The sequence below is a fragment of the Poecilia reticulata genome, chromosome 5, assembly GCF_904066995.2.
Source record: "Poecilia reticulata chromosome 5, P_reticulata-male-v2, whole genome shotgun sequence".
In the NCBI taxonomy this organism is placed as follows: domain Eukaryota; kingdom Metazoa; phylum Chordata; class Actinopteri; order Cyprinodontiformes; family Poeciliidae; genus Poecilia; species Poecilia reticulata.
The window spans coordinates 26,279,100-26,300,693 of NC_088834.1; the positions used below are offsets into that span (position 1 = coordinate 26,279,100).

The 21,594-nt window shown below is 39.5% G+C and overlaps 2 protein-coding genes across 3 annotated transcripts in view; both read left to right on the forward strand.

Moving 5' to 3' along the window:
* cidec (cell death inducing DFFA like effector c) lies at positions 1-6,745 on the forward strand. The gene is made up of 6 exons (XM_008409613.2): positions 1-142; positions 1,573-1,641; positions 1,733-1,886; positions 2,388-2,537; positions 2,880-3,070; positions 5,762-6,745. Exons 2-6 carry the CDS (start codon positions 1,589-1,591, stop codon positions 5,949-5,951), a joined length of 738 nt encoding a protein of 245 aa, XP_008407835.2. The 5' UTR covers positions 1-142; positions 1,573-1,588; the 3' UTR covers positions 5,952-6,745.
* Positions 6,746-7,213: 468 nt separating this feature from the next.
* The window catches only part of LOC103465069 (G-protein coupled receptor 22-like), a 20,984-nt gene continuing 6,603 nt past the window's right edge, over positions 7,214-21,594 (forward strand). Inside the window, exon 1 of one of the 2 annotated variants that reach the window (XM_008409614.3) lies at positions 7,214-7,798. The gene's annotated coding sequence lies outside the window, so the exon portion shown is untranslated. Of the gene's footprint in view, positions 7,799-7,822; positions 8,382-21,594 lie in introns of those variants that run through there. The other variant, XM_081607375.1, reaches the window with a different exon arrangement.

Sequence of the window (21,594 nt, forward strand, 5' to 3'; positions counted from 1 at the left end):
TGTCAGGCAGCTGATGTGCCAATTTAAGAGGGACTGCCGACTCCTCCTACTTCCTCTGCCGCAAAGCTACGCCGGCGTGTAAATGGTGCGGACCTAGACGCAGGCTTGTTTGGAAGAACTTCGCGTGAGCAACACAAGGAAAGTAAGTTTGTGTTTTTCCGACCTTTTAAAGGTATTTCTTTATAACATTCTATTGAAGTTTCTGGATTCTCTTATGGTCAAATCTACTTCTTGCTTTCCCCATTATCCTGCTCTGCCTAAATGTTTTATTTATCATGTCAAATACCCATAATTTGTGATTCGTTTGTCAATATCTCGGCAGAGTACCGTGTACGTAGACCCATGTTTCTTTTAAAAATAATTATCCACTCTTTCCAGGTGAACCATGATAATTAACCACGTGTTCTGAACACACCTTGTGTGATTTTTATAGCAGCTGACACAGCGGCGGTGTGTTAGCTGGCATGTACTGTACACTAACCATGACCTAATGCGGGGAATTGATCCGTCCCATCATAATTACTGTTAAAGTCAGCGTGACCTCTGACACAGTAAATAATCAGCACCATAAATCTCAAGTTGAAGTCCATCAGCGAAAAATGACTACAGGTTGCTTAGCTACCTCATTATTTGAACGGAAGTAAAACGGGGAACTGCTTGCTTAATTTGTTGATCCCAAGTTTTAAAATCAGAGTTTCTAAATGAATTTAGACCCGACTCTAGCGTTGTTTCAGTGAATCAGCATGAGATCAGTGAAACTGTGAACAGTATCGGATTTGTACAGCACTTGCATTTTAGTCAGAGACTAGAGGTTTAAATTAAATCATGTGAGCATTCACAAAACGCTAAGAGTATAAAATGATGACTGGACTTTTTTTCTTCTTCTTCTGTTGCTATAAACCCACTTTTTTTCCATTTGCCTTTTTCTGGGCTTTAGGATCTTAAATAGTTAAAAGTCCACCAAAGCTACCAAGTGTTTGAATGCCCCTGAAATGTGATAGCTTGCAATGTTAACATTTATTTCAGGATTAAATTAAAATATAGTATTGAACTGTTATGAATGTATTTTTGAAAAAATTAAAATTGAAGTATGTAGTTTTCTGTCTGGGTGGCCAGTAAGCTCTGCAGTTTGTGCCACTGGGTCAAAGTGTGGTCCAAAGTCAGTGGGAGTGTCCGTGGAGAGTTTCTCAATAAAGCTGACGGCTCGCCACCAGCTCAGCAGTCATCAGCACAAAGTTCAGTGACCGAGTGTTGCAAGAAGAAGAGACAAGAGAACAGGGAGAGCATCTGTGTTGGTGTTTGAGGAGTCTAACTGAGCTTGGATCGGTATTGGAGGAAGAAAGTGAGGATATCCCTTGAGAGAAAACTGAGGACAGCTGCTGGGGATTAGTCACGTTTTCAAAATGTAAGACTGTTTTAACTTACTGTTTTGGGCTTCACGGTCAAACATTGTTCTGAACTGAGGAATAGATTCCGTTTTGCTTGGGTTTTACTTGAAGTACAAAGTTACCAAGTTGAGCTGTCACCATTGGCTTATAGAAAGATGTCAACCAACGCTGTTTGTAATTGCAGGTCTGCATCCGCTCACATGGATTATGCCATGAAGTCTCTCAGCCTTCTGACTCCATCCTCCCTGTCAAAGTAAGGCCTGTCCTCCATTAGCCTGCACAATCAAGGCATTGCTAAGTTGAAGCAGCAGGTTTCCACTCAAACCATTTCGTTTTTTCTTCAGGGTTGTGACGTCCAGCGTCTCGGCCAGCGCCTCCATGACCTCCCAGCTGCTTTCGGGTCGAACCCTTCGACCAAAACCCTTCAGGGTAACGAATGTGGACCGCAGTGTGAAGAAAGGAATCATGGCAGAGACCCTTCTAGACCTGATGAATAAGGTGAGAAGATGGAAAAGCTAAATATAAGCTGAAGCCTTGGCAGTGGATAACCTGGTGCTGAGTTAATGGTAGTCCATGGGGGATTTGTTTGGTCATGTGATGGTGATTCAGATCAAGACTGTTGGGTGTTTAACTGAAACGGAGAATCAATGTCAGTCATGTGGTTGTATTTTCATGGTATCAGGGTCGAAATCTTTACAGTATATTGATTATCGGCATTTAAATGGCAATACTAATATTGGATATCTGCCCAAATCTTTCAAATTGTTCCATTTCTATCCTAAACCCTTCCACTGTACCTCTGGTTTAAGTGTCTGTCTTGATAGGTTTGTCAGATTCTCTCTCAAAGAAGACCACCTGGATTTTAATATCCTGTGATGCATCTAAATTCAGATTTTCTGTACATTTTTAGCATATTTATAAAGTCTATAATCATATGTATATCTATATATATATTTTTTAACTGTGCTGACTATCTTTGCTTTTCTTTGCTGGCTCCAGGTCAGTGACTCTTTCAGTCTGCAGTGCGTCAGCGCCTTGGTTCTGGATGAGGATGGCACCGGCGTGGAAACCGAGGAGTTCTTCCAAACGCTTCCGGAGAACACGGTTCTGATGGTTCTAGAGAAGGAACAAAAGTGGAGTCTACATCCTGTAAGAGTCTTGTTCACTGTAACGGCCACTAGATGGCACTCTTCAGTAGTCTGTCCATGCCTCAAAATGCCAGTTGTTTATTTGGTAGGGAAATGTCAGGCGTTGCAATCCAGCTGCATGCATGTTAGATATCTAACCTAAAGAATAAAAACAATTTTAATTATGTGGTTTGCCCTTTTAAACTGAAATAATCAACATAAGGTGTCTTCATAATATAAAATAATTAAAGGGAAAGGTTGAATTCCTCCTTATGAATGTTTACTGGGGTTTCCATTCCAGAAATGCCAACAAAATGTTCTTCCAACCAAACGATGTCTCTTCTGTCTCTCCTCCTCCTCACAGAACTGCCCCTCCAGACTTCAGACCATCGAGCGCCTACAGAAGCCCCGCACAGATGTGGCCAAACTGACTTTGGACCTATACAAAAACAACCCCAAGGATTTCATTGGCTGCCTTAATGTGAAAGCGACATTCTACGGCGCTTACACTGTGTCCTACGACCTGCGATGCTACGCAGCCAAAAAGATGCTCAAGTGAGTCTTAAACGTATAGCAGAGATTTTACTTTATTTGAATAATGCAGGTAAAAAACCAGGATTTCTGATCGACAAACTATCTGTAGTTCCTTTATAAGCAAGCATGGAGTTCAGTTCGTGTGACACATGGGTGATGCCAGGTGATTGGCTGACGAGGGTTTCATTAGGAGTTCCTAGTCAGTCCCTCTAGGATGTTGCCATGTCTCTTTGTGATTGTTGCAGCATAAAATTACTGATGACTGCAGCAGCACTTTTTTTTTCCAAAAAAGTCAGTTTTAAAAAAAAATATTTTTGTTTAAAGTTTAGGTTTTCTATAACAACCCTTTTTTTAAAAAAATATATAAAATCTGTGATTTTACAAAAACGTTGAAATTGCTCTATGTAATCTTCTCCAAAACAGGATTTTTGCACCATTGGTAATTCTAGTGCAAATAACCTTCTTAAAGACCTTTTTGAAATGGTGCCCTGACTACAAATCAAATCATCTTCTGAGTTGTCAAAGTGCAAAAGATGAATCCGTCATTCAAGTTGGCATGAACTCTAAACGCAGTTTACGCAAATCCAACGGAACTTCTCAAAAACCTAAACTCTGGTCAAAATTAAATGGAGTTGTAGTGATTAAGCTCCACACCATGATGCTGCCATCACCCTGCTTCACCATAAGAATGGTGTGCTGATTGCGACATGGCGTTGGTTTGGAGTGTACTCTCAAATTGGTCCACATGTTTCCTGTGCTTCCTATGTGGCAAACTGAAACAGGAAGTTGTATTTCTTATGCCATTTTCTAGTTTTAATGGATGGATTCAATGGTGCTTCATGAGCTCAAAACTTGGGATGTTCTCTCTGAGGCCTTTTCAGAACTGCTGTCTTATATTTTACTTTAGTAACTTAAAGATAAGCTGCTGTGTCCCATCTAAGGAATTGACCTTTTGAAATGAACTCCTGTAGAACTGAGTCGATATAAAGTCTGGGCTTGTTTAAAAAAAATGGTTGACTTGACATCTACAAACCGCAAACCAATCTTTGAATTGCTTTTTTGGAGCCAGTGCCCCTCTTTCCAGATGTTTTAGTGACCTTTTTTATTTTTCTGAGCACCAATTTCCAGAATTATTAGATGCACCTTAAATAGACAAAACAGGAATTTATCTGCTCATTTTCTATTGGTGACAATACAGAGAGCTGACAGAAGAACAAAGGTCAGATTTTAGTGAGATTAATTTTCCGAGGTGTTATGTCACCACTGCCTGGATCGGCTGGTTTCCAGCTTTGATACGGAGCCTCGGCCAAAGAGGATTATGGTTTGCAGACTTGTCAAATGTGATACTCGCTCTGCTGTTGAAAGGACATGAGAGCAGGTTGAGGAAGCAAGGCTAAAAATGGCTTTGGGCTGCTTTTTTTTCTCTTTTTTTAACACAACAAACACTTTTCAGTGCACTGTAGTTTATTGGGATCTTATGTGGAAGATGAGCACAAAATAGAGGACAAAAATATTTATAAATTCAAATCTGAAAAGTGGAATTTTTTTTTGTTGAGCCCTCTTTACTCTTATGCCCCTAAATAAAATCCAGGAAATGACAAACTTTCACCACACAATAAAGGTCTGGTGTTCCGAGGCACCAGACCTGGAAACAAAACATGGTGGAGATGCTTTTTTACATTTTTTATATATATTTCTTTCCAGCAGTGATGAGATGGTTGATCTAAGAAGACTGAAAGAAAACCAGTCAGATGATTATCTGAAACATGCAGCTGGAGCTTCATTGGACTGGACTAAAGTAAAGCATACTCATGTCAGAATAGCCCAGTCAAAGTTTAGACCTAATTCCAAGATTTGGAAGTCTTAATAGGTTCTCTAAATCTAGGATTAAACCTGTCGCAGTAAGCAATTAATCATTGTTTAATTGCATAAGTTAGCATGAGCTTGATATCATTTTAATTTTTATTTTTTTTCAAGGTGTGATTGATTTGTTTAGATCAATTTTATTTGATTTTGGTTGTGTAGTTTTTTTGTTTGTTTTATTTTTTTAATTTTTTCTATACAGTATTCAAAATGTTGTCCAGTTCCACTCTGGAGTGTTCTGTTAAAGTTTGTCTTTGAGAGCGAAAACGTCCATTATTATACCATTATAATACTAATTTAAAATGGTCTCAAAACATTATTGCAACAATTTCTAGGACTCTTCATCATCCAGCAAAACCTATTGCAAAAGTCTTATCCAGGATGAGTTTGAACTATTTGGCAAAGAGCGAACAGAATGTCTTTACCTGCTCCAAAGCTGGTAGAAGTGCGCCTCTACTGGTTTCTAGCTGTAATTGCAGAGTTAGCTGGTTGTACAATGCATTGAAGCAGCTGGATGCTTAATACGATCAAATAACAAACTTCAGATTTGTGAAACATCAGATTCACACTTACCCACTACTTTGTTGGTCTCTGATAAAACCCATTAGTTTACCGTTGTAATGTGACAAACATGGAGATGTTTAAATGGTGCGAATACTTGTGTGGCCCACTGTACCAGGTCCTTTTTGGTTGTTGCTCTGGATGCGCATTACTCTGCACCCAACCAATCCAAATGGTGTATAGATGTTTACATATGCATGTCGGAGCTGTGTATTTCTGCTGCTGCATGAGGAACGGTCCTATTTTCACCCGCTCTCCTCCTCACTCTGCCTGTGCTCTGTGCCGTAGGGAGGCTCTGCGATGGACCATCTTCTCCATGCAGGCCACAGGCCACATCCTGCTGGGCTCCTCCTGCTACATCGAGCAGCTGCTGGAGGAAGAGGAGCGTGCTGAGAAGAGGCTGGCGCTGCCGGCGCTGCCGCAGGAGAGCCGGATTCGGCAGCTTCAGAGCATGCTGCTGGGGAAGAGCTCCGACTGATGACGACGATGATGCGCTGAAGTCGCAGGCGGACATGCCAGCTCCTTGATTTAGGTCACAGTGTAGATTTCACACACACTGAACAGTTCCGGTTAGATTTGTGTCATACCTTTAAAACTTCACTTTTTTTTTTTTGCTGTTACAGTTTGTTTTTGAATATTGGAGTTGACAAGTTGCTCCTTTGAATGCACTTTTTTTTTTTTTATTTCTGTGTATAACTTGTTCCCATGGAAACGTAATAAATAAAAGCACCTTGTTTTATCTCCGTGCCTGATGGTGGAGCTGAGTGAGCTGTGGAGCGAGTTACGCCGCGCTCTGGGAGCCCATTAATCCGGCTTTATGTGCCGTTCCAGATCATGGTCGCCGTAATTGGCAACAGGTTCGGCTGTCTCTCCCACGCTTCCCTAATTGTCGCCCGGTCCGTACCGTCCTGTCGGCTGCAGCCTGCAGAGGAAATCAGGGAACGACCAGCAGCTGCAGCAGCAGGAGGAGGGGGGGGTTGGCGGTGCTGGATAAAACTGGGGATGGAAGCAACATTTTTTTCAGGAAGGCGGCAAATGAAGCAGGACAGATTTTCACAAAATTGGGTGTCTGCGTCCTGAGTAGAAGATAAATGTCAGATTCATTAGGGTTTGAGCAAATGTGGCACCCTTTCATGTTGCATGTGGCACTTGGTTTCTTTTTTTCCCAGTCTTATCTGTATTTTAAAACAATGTTTCCTCTTTTTTTATATATGGGGAAGAATTGGTACTTGAGTGTAAATGTGTGAATTACAATAAATGCTATGTATATTATCTCCTGGGTTTTATTAATGTAAAGGACATTTCATTTACAACTTAAAACATGTTTATCGAGTTTTTGAAAGCAAAGAAGTGGCTGTAAGAAAAAGATCTTAAAGTCAATTCGCTGAGCTACATGTTTTTTGGTTAAAACGAGCTTTTTCTTTGGTAAAGTAGAGGTTTGTAGAGAATCATTAAGTTAAAAAAATAGTGCTGTAAAACTAAAAGTGTTGCATTTGTTTTATAAGGTTCCTCAAGTAAATCTACTCTATTAACTGGTTGTAATACATTCAGCCTTCCTGTTATCTGCTGAAACTCACTCTTTTTCTCTCTGAAGGAACTTTAGATTTCTTAAAATGTTCAAATGCAGTTTCCTTTTGAATAGCTTTAAACTTTTAAGCACTGAAAAAAGTTAACTTTGAAGTGTGGACAGAGTGGCTTAATGTTTTATTTTTGCTTTATGAAGGAAGGAACTTTGAGAAGAGAGCTCATGTTTATAATGACCTTTTCTGAAAAGGACTAAAAAAACATCCATTTTCATCGCTACGTTAATGTGCACCTTTTTGGAGTCTCTGCCTGTAGCTCACCTCAGGGACGTCATTCTCCCGTGGTTATTCCACTACGTCTAAATTATGAGCATTTCTTTTGAAAACCTGGTATAATACAATTGGTTCAAGCACAGAACAGATTCCAGATAAAAGCTCAGACTCTTAAGTCTAAATGAGTTGCAAATGTGGTTTGGCCTTCATAACAATATAGATATGTTGTAGCCCTCTTCCTCCTCCTCTTCCTCCACCACCCAGTCAGTGAAAGTCATGCTGATAGAGGAGTCTTCAGAGGATCCAGCAGGAGCCTGAGCTCTGCCTGCGGACAATGCTGCAGCTCTTCTGTCTCTCATTGGGTCGCTTGGCTGCTGTTTGTTCTGCTGCTACTGATCCACAGAGGGAGAAAAAAAAAAACACCACAGGACCGAGGCGGGATCCAGCTTCACATCAACTCTCCCAGCCAGGCAGCCCACAGGTTGCAGAAATGCATCACTGAGCGCGCGGTCCGGACGCGGGGCGGGAGGTGAGATGATTTTCATCACTAAGCAGATATTTCATGCTTTGTTTGCGATTTCTTTTCAAAACGAGAACAAGTAGCATGGTGATAGTTGACATCAATCTTCGTAAAAACATTTAAAACTGCGATTTCTGCGTTATGATTCTGTAATTGTGGTTAAGCTCTTTCTTCCATATTGCATTTGGTGAACTTTTACGCAGTCCTGATTTTTGCTTTCAAGTGTCTAAAACGTGAACAAACGGCGCTTTCAACATTTACGTTCAACTTCTTGTTGTTTACGTGATGCGTGCTCGTTGCTGGAGCGGCGCATCGCTCTGCGTGCCGCTCGGCACAGAGCGTGCTCGCATATTGAATTTTTATTTTTTATTTTTTGCAGAGGAATCTGGGTTTTATTGGGAACCTCGGGCTGTGTCTGTGGGAGTGGGGTGCCTGACACGGGCTGTGCTTCTCCCACGCTCCTCGGGGAGCCTCCCGCTGCAGCTGCTGGAAACATCTCGCTGCTGCGCTCACCGGAGTTGCGCACCGGCCGCTTGGATGCGTTTGCGTTTGTCCAGCAGGACTTAAAAACGCCGTTTCAAATCATCTACAAGTGAGGTTTATGTGTGGTAATTACTGTGGTTGAAGGCTTGGCGGACTTTATACCGTGTTAATCAACAAGTAGCTGGTTACGAATAATTGCTTCCAGCGGCGTGCACGGACATTTTGGGGGACAGGTGATCAAGTGGGAGGAGGAGGGGTGGAGGTGGGGGGGCTGCCAGCTGCGTTACTAAAGTCAGATTTTTAAAAAGGCTTATATACCTATTTCATATCTATAGTCATATATGCTGTCTTGGGCCACACACAGTAAAAAAAAGAAAAAGAAAAAAGAGAAGGATTTTTCTTTCCTGTTTTCTTTACTTCCTATGCATTTAAGTCATTGAAAAAAATTTTTTACACCACTTTTCATAATTTTATACATAAGAAACACAAACCTCAGTGCATTTTATTTGCTGCAAAATCTGATGTACCAACAGAAGTAGAATTGTTACATGGCAAAAAGAGAAGCCCTGATTTTGAAACACCTGGATACAATTTTATGTGCAACTTATTGTCTTACTGCAATTACAACCGAGGTTAAGAACATTAGTGAGCGATTAGCGTCATGGAGATCAAGGAGATCTTGAGAGTTTGTGGAGAAGTTTAAAGCAGAGTTTGGTTAGAGATATGTGTTGCATATCTCCCAGGAAAAAAAAAATACAAAGAGTGGTACAACTGCAAACTCGTGAACGGAGTCACTAGAAGAACCGTACAGATCAAGTTTGAGAGTCTGGTAACAGGACAGCTTCTTCTTGTTTGGCAGAGAAGAAGAACAGTCAAAGGTTTCAGTCTCTAGATGTGCAAAACTGGTGACCCTGGGGCATTTGCCATCAAAAGGAGTTGTTTTAATTTTAATGATTTATTTATTTGGAAAAACAAACATTTTCTTCTTGTTCATTAATTACAGTTCAAGCAATTCAAAGTGATGATAGGTGAGGATGAAAGCAGAAAGTCCAATTGGTTTATAACAACAACAAAGTTGAACAAACACCAAAAGCAGTTCTACTTGATTCAGATATGAATTTACAAATCCAATTAAAATCTATACAAATTTTTGTTTGTAGAATAATAATAAGAAGAATATTCATTAATTATTTTCTTTCCTCTTCATAAGTATGAGCTTTACTTTAGACTTAGACTTACTTTATTGTCTTTGCACAAAGACACGTTTGTGAATTTGTCCACAAAATGTCATTGCTTGGCTACTGGATTGCACTGGCCCCAGCACACAACTCTTCAGTGTTGGATCTAATCACCCAGAATCCCAATAAAATACATACAATTTGTGAATAAATGTGGAAAAAGCTTAGAGGGCATCATATAAACGTATGGGAACAATCTGTAAACAAAATATGGATTTTAGGTGGAGCTGGGATGTTTCCACTGCTGCTTATTATTCACCCTCAGGCTGAAAATGACACTGACATCAGAGCCAGTTGAACTTGTCGCCTATAGTGCGGTTTTAGACACGAAATAGTTTGTGAAAACAAGAAAATGGTGAGGGGGGAAAAAAGAGATGGATGTACAGAAGATGGAGAGAAACTACATGAGATGCAGCAAGAGGAGCGACTGAGCAGAGAGGCGTTGCTGGCAACGGTGTGGAGGTGGAGATAAGCAAAGAAAGAAAAAGGGAGAAGCCTTGATGAAAGCGTGTGGTAGGAGCTCTGTTCTGCTGCGGAGAGCTTTGATTGCAACATTAAGGAGGGAAACACTGAAGACGGAAAGCCTGTGTGTGCGTGTGTGCATGTGTGTGTGTGTGTGTGTATGACTGATTCCAGTCGGCCAGATTGATTAGCTGACCTCTAATCCTCATTCAGTTGACTTACCTCATCAATTTGTTGCTGGACAACTTTCTGTCCACCTTCTCTCTCTCTCGCCTTTCAGCGGCCGGCTGTTTCGGCTCCATATTTCATACGCGTGATGAATAATTCAGGTGGCATGGGAAGCAACACTTAGAGCTCCCATGCTCTCCCCTCAAACCTGAAATTTGGAAAGTCTAACTGAATAATGGATCTGGCTTCATTCGGTGCAAAGAGGCTGAAAAGTAGACGCGACAAATGTGACCAAATAATCTTCTCTTGTTTATTGTCAGTTGAAGATTTATGCAAATAAGATGTGAAAAAGAGAAAGATGTTTTCTTAAAAACTTAGTTAAAAAAAATGGTTTTACTTGATTTTTTTTCTTATTCATCCTCTCCCTTTAGGTGCTCTCTAGTGTTTTTTTTAAAGCTTTATGCCTCTGAATATTTTTTTTTCCAGCTTCTCACTACATGCGACAGAAAATTACATATATTTTACTCACCTGAACTGCTAATAAAAAGACCAACTTGATCCAGTACTTTCAGACTTAACCCAGTTTATTAGGCTTGTATGTTGAACAGTTACATCCGTCCTTGCTTATGGCCACACTGTACTTAAAGATTATTGTTAATACATATAAAACACATTGCATAAATAATGCTCGCATCATGACGTAACTCTGTAGGCTGATAACGTAGGTGCTGCATACTTTTTATAGCTGCAACTGGTGCTGCGTTTTCATATTTTATATTCCGCTGTTGCACTTTCAGTTGAAGTTTCTGCCTTGACGAGCAAGAAAAAGCAAAGCCATGGGATCCCATTCATAACCCAGAATGCAGTGCAAATTCAGTGGGTCATTAATGTCAATTGGTAAAAAAGAAAAAAACAACAACAACAAAAAAAAAACAACAAAAGGATTTGTCTAAGCAAGCCCAACCTGCTGCATGGAGTCATTCGTTTCAGAACAATTCCTCGGATTAAACAAGCAAGTGGCGACAGTGGAAAAGAATCCCTCCTTTTTAATAGGAACCAAAACAAACAAACAAACAAACAAAATCACCTGTTCAGGCATACTTTCTACACAAAACACACAGTACACAGAGTAAATTAAATCTCTTTCAGTGGCTCAGTTCAACCAAAGACTACAGCACCGAGCCAGGAGAACTTTCTATGGGAAAGTCCAGTTGACGATAATGTCATGGCTTTGTGGGCTTCTGATAAGTTGATCCACAACGTTTGTGTCGACTGTCTGAGGACGGGTATAAGGGCAACACCTCAACACAGTGAGTCAGTGATTGACTTTATGTAAAAATCAAAATATATCACTCATAAAAATTGTCTGGACAGTATATTATGAGACAATCTGTGAACAGATGCTGTTGTGAATACTAAGGCTAGCTAGCATGACCACCAATGACGGTGGATAAACTGTTTTCCCGTAACGGTAAGTTGTTTCTCAGCACACTGAGCAGAGCGTAAACGAGGTGATTGACAGCACTAAGTCCCACCCCCTGACTCCAATAGGTCGTTTTTTATTGGAAGCGGTGAATTTCTTCAGACAGCAATATAGTAGCTCAAGAAGGAGGTGGAGGAGTTTGATTTTTTTCACACAGATTACCTGTCTCATGCTATCACAACATGCTGACAGTTTTAACAAATATGTAAAAATCTACTTTTAGAAAAGTTGCATAATGCAACTTTCAATACAAAGTGTAAGCACCATGGTAATGTGCAGGAGCTGTGTCCCAGAGATTAATGTTTTTGTGTGCAAAGTGCAGATGAACTAATATGGAAATGAGTTTATTTGTTTCGTTGTGCAAACAAACAAATCCGTAAGATAGTAAATACTTATTCTCATTATTGTATCTTTTTCCTATAGTCTATTTTGTGTTGGTCTATCGCATGAAATCCAATAAAACATGGAGACGCTTTTTGGTAATGTAAAGAAAAGGAAAAAGACTTAAGGGGCATGAAGACTTTCTTAAAGTACCGTTTTACTGGAAAATTCACAATCACAAATCGTCCAAGGACTGCAGTCCGTCCCTCAGGAGGCGCGTTGACCGGTCTGTGTGAGCAGGACAGAAATAGAGCTGACCGACCCGAGGACCCTGTGGCTGATTTGTTAGACGCGTTTCATCTCCTGGTATCAAACATTCACAGCTCCGTGTTACACTCCTGACTTTCATCATCTCTGCTTTCAGCCTCACCACAAAGCCATTTAGTGTGGACTATAAGCAGGAGTCTTTGGAGAGCAACTTACTCAGTGCATGCGCCGCTATGTGTGTGGCATGGTTTGTTTTTCTCTCTCTCAGGTCAATTGAGCTGAGGATGAGCAGTGGCCTGCACATATCTAACTAACATTTTGTCTCCATCATGGTGGCTAATCTGGAGAGAGTTCTCCAATAACAGCTTGATTTCTCTGTTGCACAAGCACTTCTTGCTGTATATTCTCATGTTGCTTTTATTTATTTATTTTGTTGTGGTTGCTCATCCATTTTTGCAGCTGCTTCTCAGGTTTGATCCAAGTAATGTGATGAGAGTATGAAGGTATTTTTCATGAAAAAAAGATTTGTGCCTTGAACCTGAGAAGTTGAAGTCAGAGAGAAAATCGTAGAACGGTTTTGCGGTTTTACATTTGACATACAGCAGTTGCACCTCTTCAAATAATTCTTAAGTAAAAAGTGCACAAATTGTATTTATCCTAAAAATTAAAAAAAAGTTACACTTTTACATTCCCCCCCAAATGGCCCAGAACAAATGACACATGTTGGGGGGGGACAAAGTAAATGGTGAATATTTATCACTCACAGACACAAAACTACTGTTAGAGGTTCACAGATAAACTACAGTAAATTAAAGATCTTAAACATAATAAAAAATTAAGTGCATTTTTCACTCTACCAAAGCATTAAAATACCTTCATATGAGACTCATTGCTCTACTTGCTTTGTGCCCACGATGCTGCAGCAGGTGATGGAAGTCAACTTTTGCTTGGTTTTTTTTTTTTACACAAACAAAAATGAACGGACTCCTTGAGGTCAGGTTTGACCAGGCCAAACACACGAACAAGAGACCGCGTGTTCTGATTTATTCATAATCCACAAGTTGCACCTGGAACCTTCTTTAATTACATCTGACCATTAAATTAAACCCCGCAAATCATGTCACATTGGACGCTTCCAGCAACAGAAGATGACAGAAACTTCATTCCCTTGACAGCTTCCTTTGAATTGATTTGACAGCCTGATAGGATTTTAGGGAGCCTCTTTGAATAACTTTGCATCATAATGAAGTATTTGAACATAAGCATGGCATGTCAGCCCTCGGATGAAGAGAAAAGTGGAGGTATTTAATGAATGCCTCCTTGTTTACTTAACATTTCGTACTGCAGGAGTGACTGTGCTAATGAGGGGAGCTTTGTGACACTTAAACTCCTACTAATGTGGAGGATTATTGTAATAAATAGTTAAAGTGGCTATTTATTATTAAAGTTGGTTTGTTTTTCTATATGCAATAAATAACAAAAGGAAAACATCAGTTCAGACAGCTAAATACATTTGTGGTTTTTGTATTTTTAATGTGAAGAAGAGAAGAGTGTAGATTTTAGAAGCAGTAGAAATATGTCAAACACATTTTCCGTCTCCCTGGACAACAGACTGTATTGGTGAAGTTTAATGTGGGGTTCCTTTAGTGTCAAAAATGTAAATGTAAACATCTATCTATGTAGCGTGCTTATGTAATGTAACATGTCTCTGTACATAAGTAAGCTGTGTATGTAGCGGGCTTGTGTGTAAAATAATGGCTCAAGTCATTTTTTGCCAAAAGAAATTTTGACCAAAAAAACAAACAAACAAAAAATCACCACCTCTTTTTTTTTGTAAAAAGATAAAAAAAATGATTTAGGCCATTATTTTAGGAAAGTGAAGCTTTAAGGGGCATATGTTGTATCTGCTGTGGGCTTATGTATTGGTAGGGATTCTATTAGTGCCAAAAATATGTTACTGTGTTAATGTAAGATTTGTATGTTGCCTGCTTAGTTTATGTCCTTAAATCTTTATAAGTCTGCTGTTTAGAGTGTAATCTCCTCTGACGTCATCAGCTAGCGTAGGAACATGGGACCCAGTGACTAAAAAAAGCTTAACAAGCTCAGGAGAGAGCCGAGCTCAGTTCTGATCACTGTTCTAGAGCTAATTGTGGGGAGAAGAATAAAATTAAGAAAAGACTGAACAACCTTCATAATACAATAACTCGACAACACAGCGTCTTCAGTCAGAGGCTACTGCTGATCCACTGCAGCACACCCCTCTACAGGAGATCTTTCCTTTTCACAGTTGTTTCCACCTGTAAAGACTCCATCTGTAGAGACATGCATGATGAGAACGCCTTCTCTTTTCTACTTAACTACAGATGCAGTTGACCACTTTTGGATGGTTTTTAGCTGGACTAAAAGAAAAGAGACAATTAAAAAACCAATAAAAATATTCTGATTAGTGAATGCACCATGCATCGCAGCCGCCGCACTTGCTGGGTTGGAAGTTGTTACCATGGGAAGCGAGCACAAAGTTAGCTATTTTCAGTACCAGCGAAGTCTTTAAAAACAAAGTCAGAGGAATCACAGGAACCATTAGAGGCTTTGTAAAATGTATTTTAGTTGGTTGGTTATTCAGCTGCTACAGCAGAGCGAGACTTCGGTGGGTGCGGCTCTTTTCACGCTTTCATCATCTTGGACTTTTGCTACTTTGCTTGGTTCATCGTTAAAGCTTAGTTTATTTTCTAAATCAAATGAAGCCGTTTTAGAGTTTTGCTTCCTGGCATTTTTGCAAAGTTTTTTTTTTGTGGATTTTAAGCTCCGTCTTAGACCAACACATGTCTGAGCCGCCACTAATAATAGAGTTTTTATTGACTCATGTATAAACAAGGTCTGCATGTAGCTTTAATGTGTAAATCACTGCTTTTCTTTATGGACCGGTGTTACGAAGGGACACGTCTAAAACAAATCGTTCCTCAAGAAACAGCACACATTTCATTTGTGCATAAAACAGCGTGTGGTTGACAATGAAAGCTGTTTAAATCACTGTCTCCAATAAACATACAGTCTCGAGCAGCTTGCTCAGCCTCTGTATGCAGAAGGTTTACTTTACTGACTGGTGCAGCTGTACCCCGCAGGGCTCTGTAGGAATTAGTTTTTGTGATTTATGCCGTAATTGGCATAGAAATTGGCAGATCACACTCTCGTGACTGTCTTTTTTTTTGTTCGTGATTTAACCATTTGTGTTTTAGTTCTGTGATGACAAAACTGCAGATGATTTTTTGGGGAAAGGTCTAACTACATAGATTAAGAAAAAAAAACTGATTTGGAAAAGTGGAACTTGGCCTCATTTTATGTAAACTACAGTATTACAGACAGGTTTTCTAGGATCATTCAGAACAAATTGTTTAAAAATGCCTCTGAGGGCTTGGCAGGCAGAAGAAATCCTCCTAAAGATGCTCATTAAATCTTTTTTTTTTTTTCTGTTTTCATTTGCAACACAGTGGAAAAAAACACACAATTTCTCGCCAAACTCACTGTCCAGAAGTCAAGTGTCAGGCTGCTTTTTAGTGTTTTATTTATGTGGCCAGACCGAAGCTGTTCCTTAACAAAAGGCACATGGCAGTCCGTATGAAGCTCACCGGACTGGAGTGGCCAAGACTTGAATCCAATTGAACAATCACTAAAAAGATCTGAAAATGTCTGAAATACGTTTCCCTTCCAACCTGACGGAGCTGGAGGAGAAATAGAAGGAAAATCTGGTCAAGCTGCATAAAGTTAGGTGACTGGAAGCTGGTGTCTCCGTGTTCAAAAAACATTTGAGCTTCTAATTGCTGCCATCAACAAAGTATCAAGCAAAAGCTGATTTACTGGTTCTCTGTTTTTCATAAATTAGCAAAAATCTCAAAAAGCATTATCGGTATTGTCAAAGTGTTGATAACGTTGGGGAAAGAAAATAATTTAATAAAACTTGGAATAACGCAGTAATATAAGAAAATGTTAAACTGTAGATAAACTGCACTGTAGATTAGTTGGTTTATGGAAAAGTTAAAGGGACATAAATACTTTGCACGGTGCTGCATGTTTGATCTATCGCAGTATGTTGTCTGCCTCATTCATCACACGTTTCGGTCTGAAGTTCTTGCAGCGTTCCTGTAAGATACACAGATCATGAAAAACTTTCCATGTTCCAAAAGCAACCTCAGGGAAAGAATACGCTTTCTGATGCAAAATTTGTCTTTATTTTTAAGGTATTCAAGTCACAATGAACAGAATCATGAGGATATGATCGGCTCAGTTGTCACTTTACACATCCCATATTGTTACCGTTGTTATTCAATCGTGATCTTTTTGTTCTGTGATTCCGCAGCGTTTCTATTTCCAACCAAATTCCTCAAAATAACCCCGCTCCTTGATGGATCCTCCATTCATGTATCCCCTCTTTATCTCTTATTACTAGCTCTGTCATTTTGACAACCTGTTACATCAGCATGTCACGCAGGAATAGCGAGATTATCTCCGCTGCCATTCATCTTTTTTAATCTTTGAGCTGCTGCCTCTGGGAGAAGCCGATGTGTCCAAAGCTGTTCAATTATACATGCCAGGCGTTCTCTTGTCTCACACTTTCTGGTTCCACACACTGGAGGGGAAAAGCACTGCACATCAGATGTGTGTGGAAAGTGGTGCTACTCTACATTTGTGACTTTATCAGTAAATCTGAGTCTCTGGTGGTGTGTGTGTATTGAACTGAATGAACTATACTGTCACATTACTGTGACATGATGTTCAGAAGCTTATTTGGTGTGGCGTATTTTTAGATAACAAACATGAGATGTTCAAATGTAGTTCAAATTCCAATAAAAACAGTAAAATGTCCCTTTAATAGAGCCAAGCCGGAACCTCTCAATCAGATACCAACTTCTGCATCAATAAGCAGAACAGAACTTGTTCAGGTGGCAGCTGTACGTTTTTTGTTTTTTGAGTGCTAATGCTGCTCTCTGAAATGATGGCGCCCAGGGTGGAAAGCCACGTTGATCATATCTAGCTGTAGACACTCTTCTGTATGCAGGTGTACATCTGTCACAATAGCATATGAGCAATGACATAATTAGTTCCTAAAAAGCCTGATCATTTACAGACTATATTTGTTCTCATTATTGGTTTCTTCAAATCTTGGAAATGTTCCTGGTTTCAATCACCTGGAGGAGTCGTTGGTGATCCTCTTCCACTTGTGGCGACTTAAGTAGATAAATTACGTCCAGAAATGCAACGGCCTGTTCGTTTTCCTGCCTTTGACACTCAGCTAGTTAGCAAGAGTGGCCATGCTGTTCTCTGCCAAGACTTTTATCTGCATTTAGAAAATGATCTGTCTGCAGAGAGCTAAGCTCAAAGATTCAGTCTAATTGGCCTTTTTTTGTTTTTTTAAAGATGGAGAACATTCAAAGCTCTTTCCTCTCCAGGGTCAGGCTTTTCAGCAACCGTCACACGGGCTGATGTGTGTGCCACATGAGCAGCCCTTTAATTAGATGGTGGTGCTTTCAAAAATAGTAACTGAACTGTACTTTTGCCTAAAGAGCAGCGGGTTGAGATCACACTAGAGCTACAAGTCTCCTAGAAATAAACTTTAAAAAATAAACCTGGACAGCCAATCCAACGATCTCTGCAGGAAAACCAACGTGTCACAACGTCACCTTTCTAAAGTGATTTCACTTTCGGCAAAAAAAATAAAATAAAATAAAAAAAGTGACTGAGGCCATTATTGTAGGAAGGTCAAAATGAGTAGGATTCAGTGTAATCCTTCGGTGATCAGATTGCTCCGCTGCTGTGATTTTAAGATTGGGAATATCTTTCCACCTTTGCTCCTTAATGTACCCTGAGTGTGTAGCCCGGTAATCATGCAGCGTTTCACTCAGGCAATCATGAGCAGAGTCTTTAGAGACCGAAGCAGCCTTCTGGGGGCCGCTGGCAACCAGGAAACCGTGAGCCTGTTGTAGAGGAAGGCTGATGTAAGACTTTAGAGTGGAAAAAACTGCCACCTCTGCTCTCTGGGACAGCTTGTTTACCAGCACTTCTTGGCTTCCTGCCTTCATTCGGCATCTTATACTCCCCGCCCTTGTCTAAAATTTCCTCTCCAGCAGGTGTTTCGGGTAGCCTACTTTCAGGTGCCCTTTTTCCAAATGAGAATCCTCTGCTTCACCGATGGTGAGCATTTCCATTTCTGTCCTGTGTTCATCTGAAGCCTCTGGTGGCAATCAGCCTGCTCCCCATCACGCCGGCTGGGAGCGCGAGGCGGCGAGGCCAGCTGCTGGGCTGACTTCTGCACACCGTCATTTCTGAGTGCGCACGTCTCATCTCACCCCTGAACGTTTTTTCATCTGTTCCTTCATCAGTTTTCCTCTCTCTTTGACTTGCCACGGCTTATTTCTCGCCATTAAAACCAAAACTTAGTCTGCACTGCTCTTTTAAAACGTATTCCAACCCTCTGTAACTCTTATGTTAACGCTAGCTTACATGCTGGGTAACACTTTATTTGAAGGGGGGTGAATAAGACTGTCATGATACTTTCATAAACATGACATAACACCTGTCATGAACATGAATAAGCCTTCATGAATATTTAAGACTGTTGTCATAAAGCGTCATTCAGTAAATTATGACACTTTTAATACAAAGTTGACATTATTCAAAATGTCTTTGTTATGACAACTTGACATTAACCAAGAAATCATTACTGTTTAAACTTTACCTTTAACAATATAAAGTTACCTAATTTTTTAAGTGCAATCAGTAATACTTTTATAACAAATTTATATCAGTAATGATTTCTTGGTTAATGTCAAGTTGTCATAACAAAGACATTTTGAATAACGTCAACTTTGTATTAAAAGTGTCATAATTTACTGAGTGACGCTTTATGACAACAGTCATAAATATTCATGAAGGCTTATTCATGTTCATGACAGGTGTTATGTCATGTTTATGAAAGTATCATGACAGTCTTATTCACCCCCCTTCAAATAAAGTGTTACCACATGGGGTTTAGTGGTATTTTAGGTTAGAATCGGGCATTTATTGTGTCAGTCATCATTTATTGTGATAAATTTCTTATCAAGATAAGAAATGGGATTTATTGTTCTCACGATAAATTCCAATTAATGATGTTTAAAAAAGAACAAAACTGAATTGTCGGGATTAATAAATATAAAATTTGATTAAATGCAATTACTGTTAGCGGTTTAATGATACAAATCACACTTTTTTATCACTAGTGACCTAGTGAAGCGTATTACAAATGGGAATGTTTTTCAAGAGCAACCTTTGTGCTTGTGGATCTAAAATTGTGTCATGTAGTCAGATAAACTACTACTACTAAAACAAAGAAGTAATAAATAGTTCTTATTGTCATTTTAACTGTTAACACCAAAGTGCAACAAAATATTGTGGTAAAATTTGAAATCCATTCTAGGTGATAAACCTTTAAACTTCAAATGTGTACCTCTCAATCAATTCTGTGAAGAGCATTATTTTACTTTCCACATAATAAAAACAGTTCTGGACCTTTTCTTTTTTTTTCTTTTTTGTTAAGACGCAGAAGCAAGCATGTTGTCATGACAAAACTCACTGCCAGTGTCATATCACCTTTGTTCTCGTTAGTGAGATCTCTGGTGCGGTTGCTGGAGCAACAAAGGACGGCTGAAAACCGAGTCCATCTGTCGACTGAACATCTCGCTGCTGTTCTGCAGATGAGTGAAGATGTGAACGTTAGCTACTTTATGCTCTTCTGTGGTATTTTGTCATCGGTGTTTTAAACACTTTATTTAGAAACTTTCACTCGCCAGCTCAGATGAAAAGAGGCCGCGATTGCAATTGCTCTAAATCACAGCTTCCTGCGGGTGCAATTAGTCACCACCCCCCTAATCAGAGATGAGTGTATTTTAAACGTTGGCTTTTAGCCTGTTCTCATTGAGTTGAGCTGCTGCGCTCTCAGAATTGGATAACTTTGAAGAAAAAGCCATGAAGGAAGCACTTTACTCAGCATTTTACACTAGTTTTAGCTGTTTGGATTCAAATCCCTGGACAACCTGAGTCACTTTTGTAATAAAATAAAGCTTGTGTAATTCTGAGGGATTGTTATAAATTTGGTCGTCATTATTATTGATTATCTGTCCTGTCCACACACTGAGCAAACAGCCTATTTTGGATGAAACTTTTGATTTTGCCATAATATATCACATAAAAATAAATGTGTCCCTCAACGAGATTCAGGATTATTATTCAACATAACTTTACCTATATTATCTGATTTCTATTTTCTCACTCTAGACCTATACGCAAAAATAAGCAAATCAAGATTACGAGATAATTCATGTTTGTTCTCCTATAATTAGCAAACATTAACACTGTACTGTTTTGGAATGTGAAAATGTAAAACTTAAGGTTAAAATGTTGTAATACTAGATACAAATAATTTCCACCAAAACGTGCATGTTTATATTTTGTCAGCCACAACTTCCTGTACATTGATGCGCAAACGTATGCAGAGAGCTCCACCAGTGATTTGTATTCTCAGTGACCCAAATCCATATTGTGAGTTTCACATGGCTATTCCTAATTTTCCAAATAGCCACTTCCAGAATTTCTAATAACTAATCCGGGGTTCCAAATAGTTATTCCCATTTTCAAATAGCTATTCCTAAAATTCCAAATGATCAAAGTTCAAGATAGTCAATCCCATAGGTCAAAATATCTATTCCAAATATTGTTCTCCAAGTTTCAAATAGCTACTAATAAAGTTCCAAATAAGTATTCCTAAAGTACCAAATCAATGTTTTGACAGTTCCACAGGGCTAATTCTTGAGTTTTAAATAACTTACCAATGTTTTAATTACCTGAGTTTTAATGCATATTTGCGAAGGTTTGCAGAAACCCGTTCCTGGGGGTTGAAAAAAGTTTTGTCAGAGTTGCAAATTACTCTTCCCAGATTCCAGAATAGCTACCAAAGTTCAAAAATAATGCCAATGTGACAAGAGGTAAGACTGAGGTGTAGTAAGTTATATGATGTTACAAACAATGTATGATTTGTCCTGTTTTTCTTAACATGCCTGTCGATGCCATTCCAATTTTATGTTCACATAAATACGTTTGTGGAACCACATTGAAATAGCCACACCTCCTCCATCTATCTGTCTGTTAGCCTCAGAAACACAAAGCAGTTTCAATCTGCTCTTCCTTTACGGATGCTGACAGCAGCACTCCAGGTGACCTGGTTTTTCTTTGGATGGTTTCAAAAACAAAATGCGATTTGATTTGATTTGATTGTGCTGACATGAGCCTATTTACTCAATGCAACTAATATCACAAATGGTTCAAAGACAAATTCCCGCAGAAGTCAATGTCAA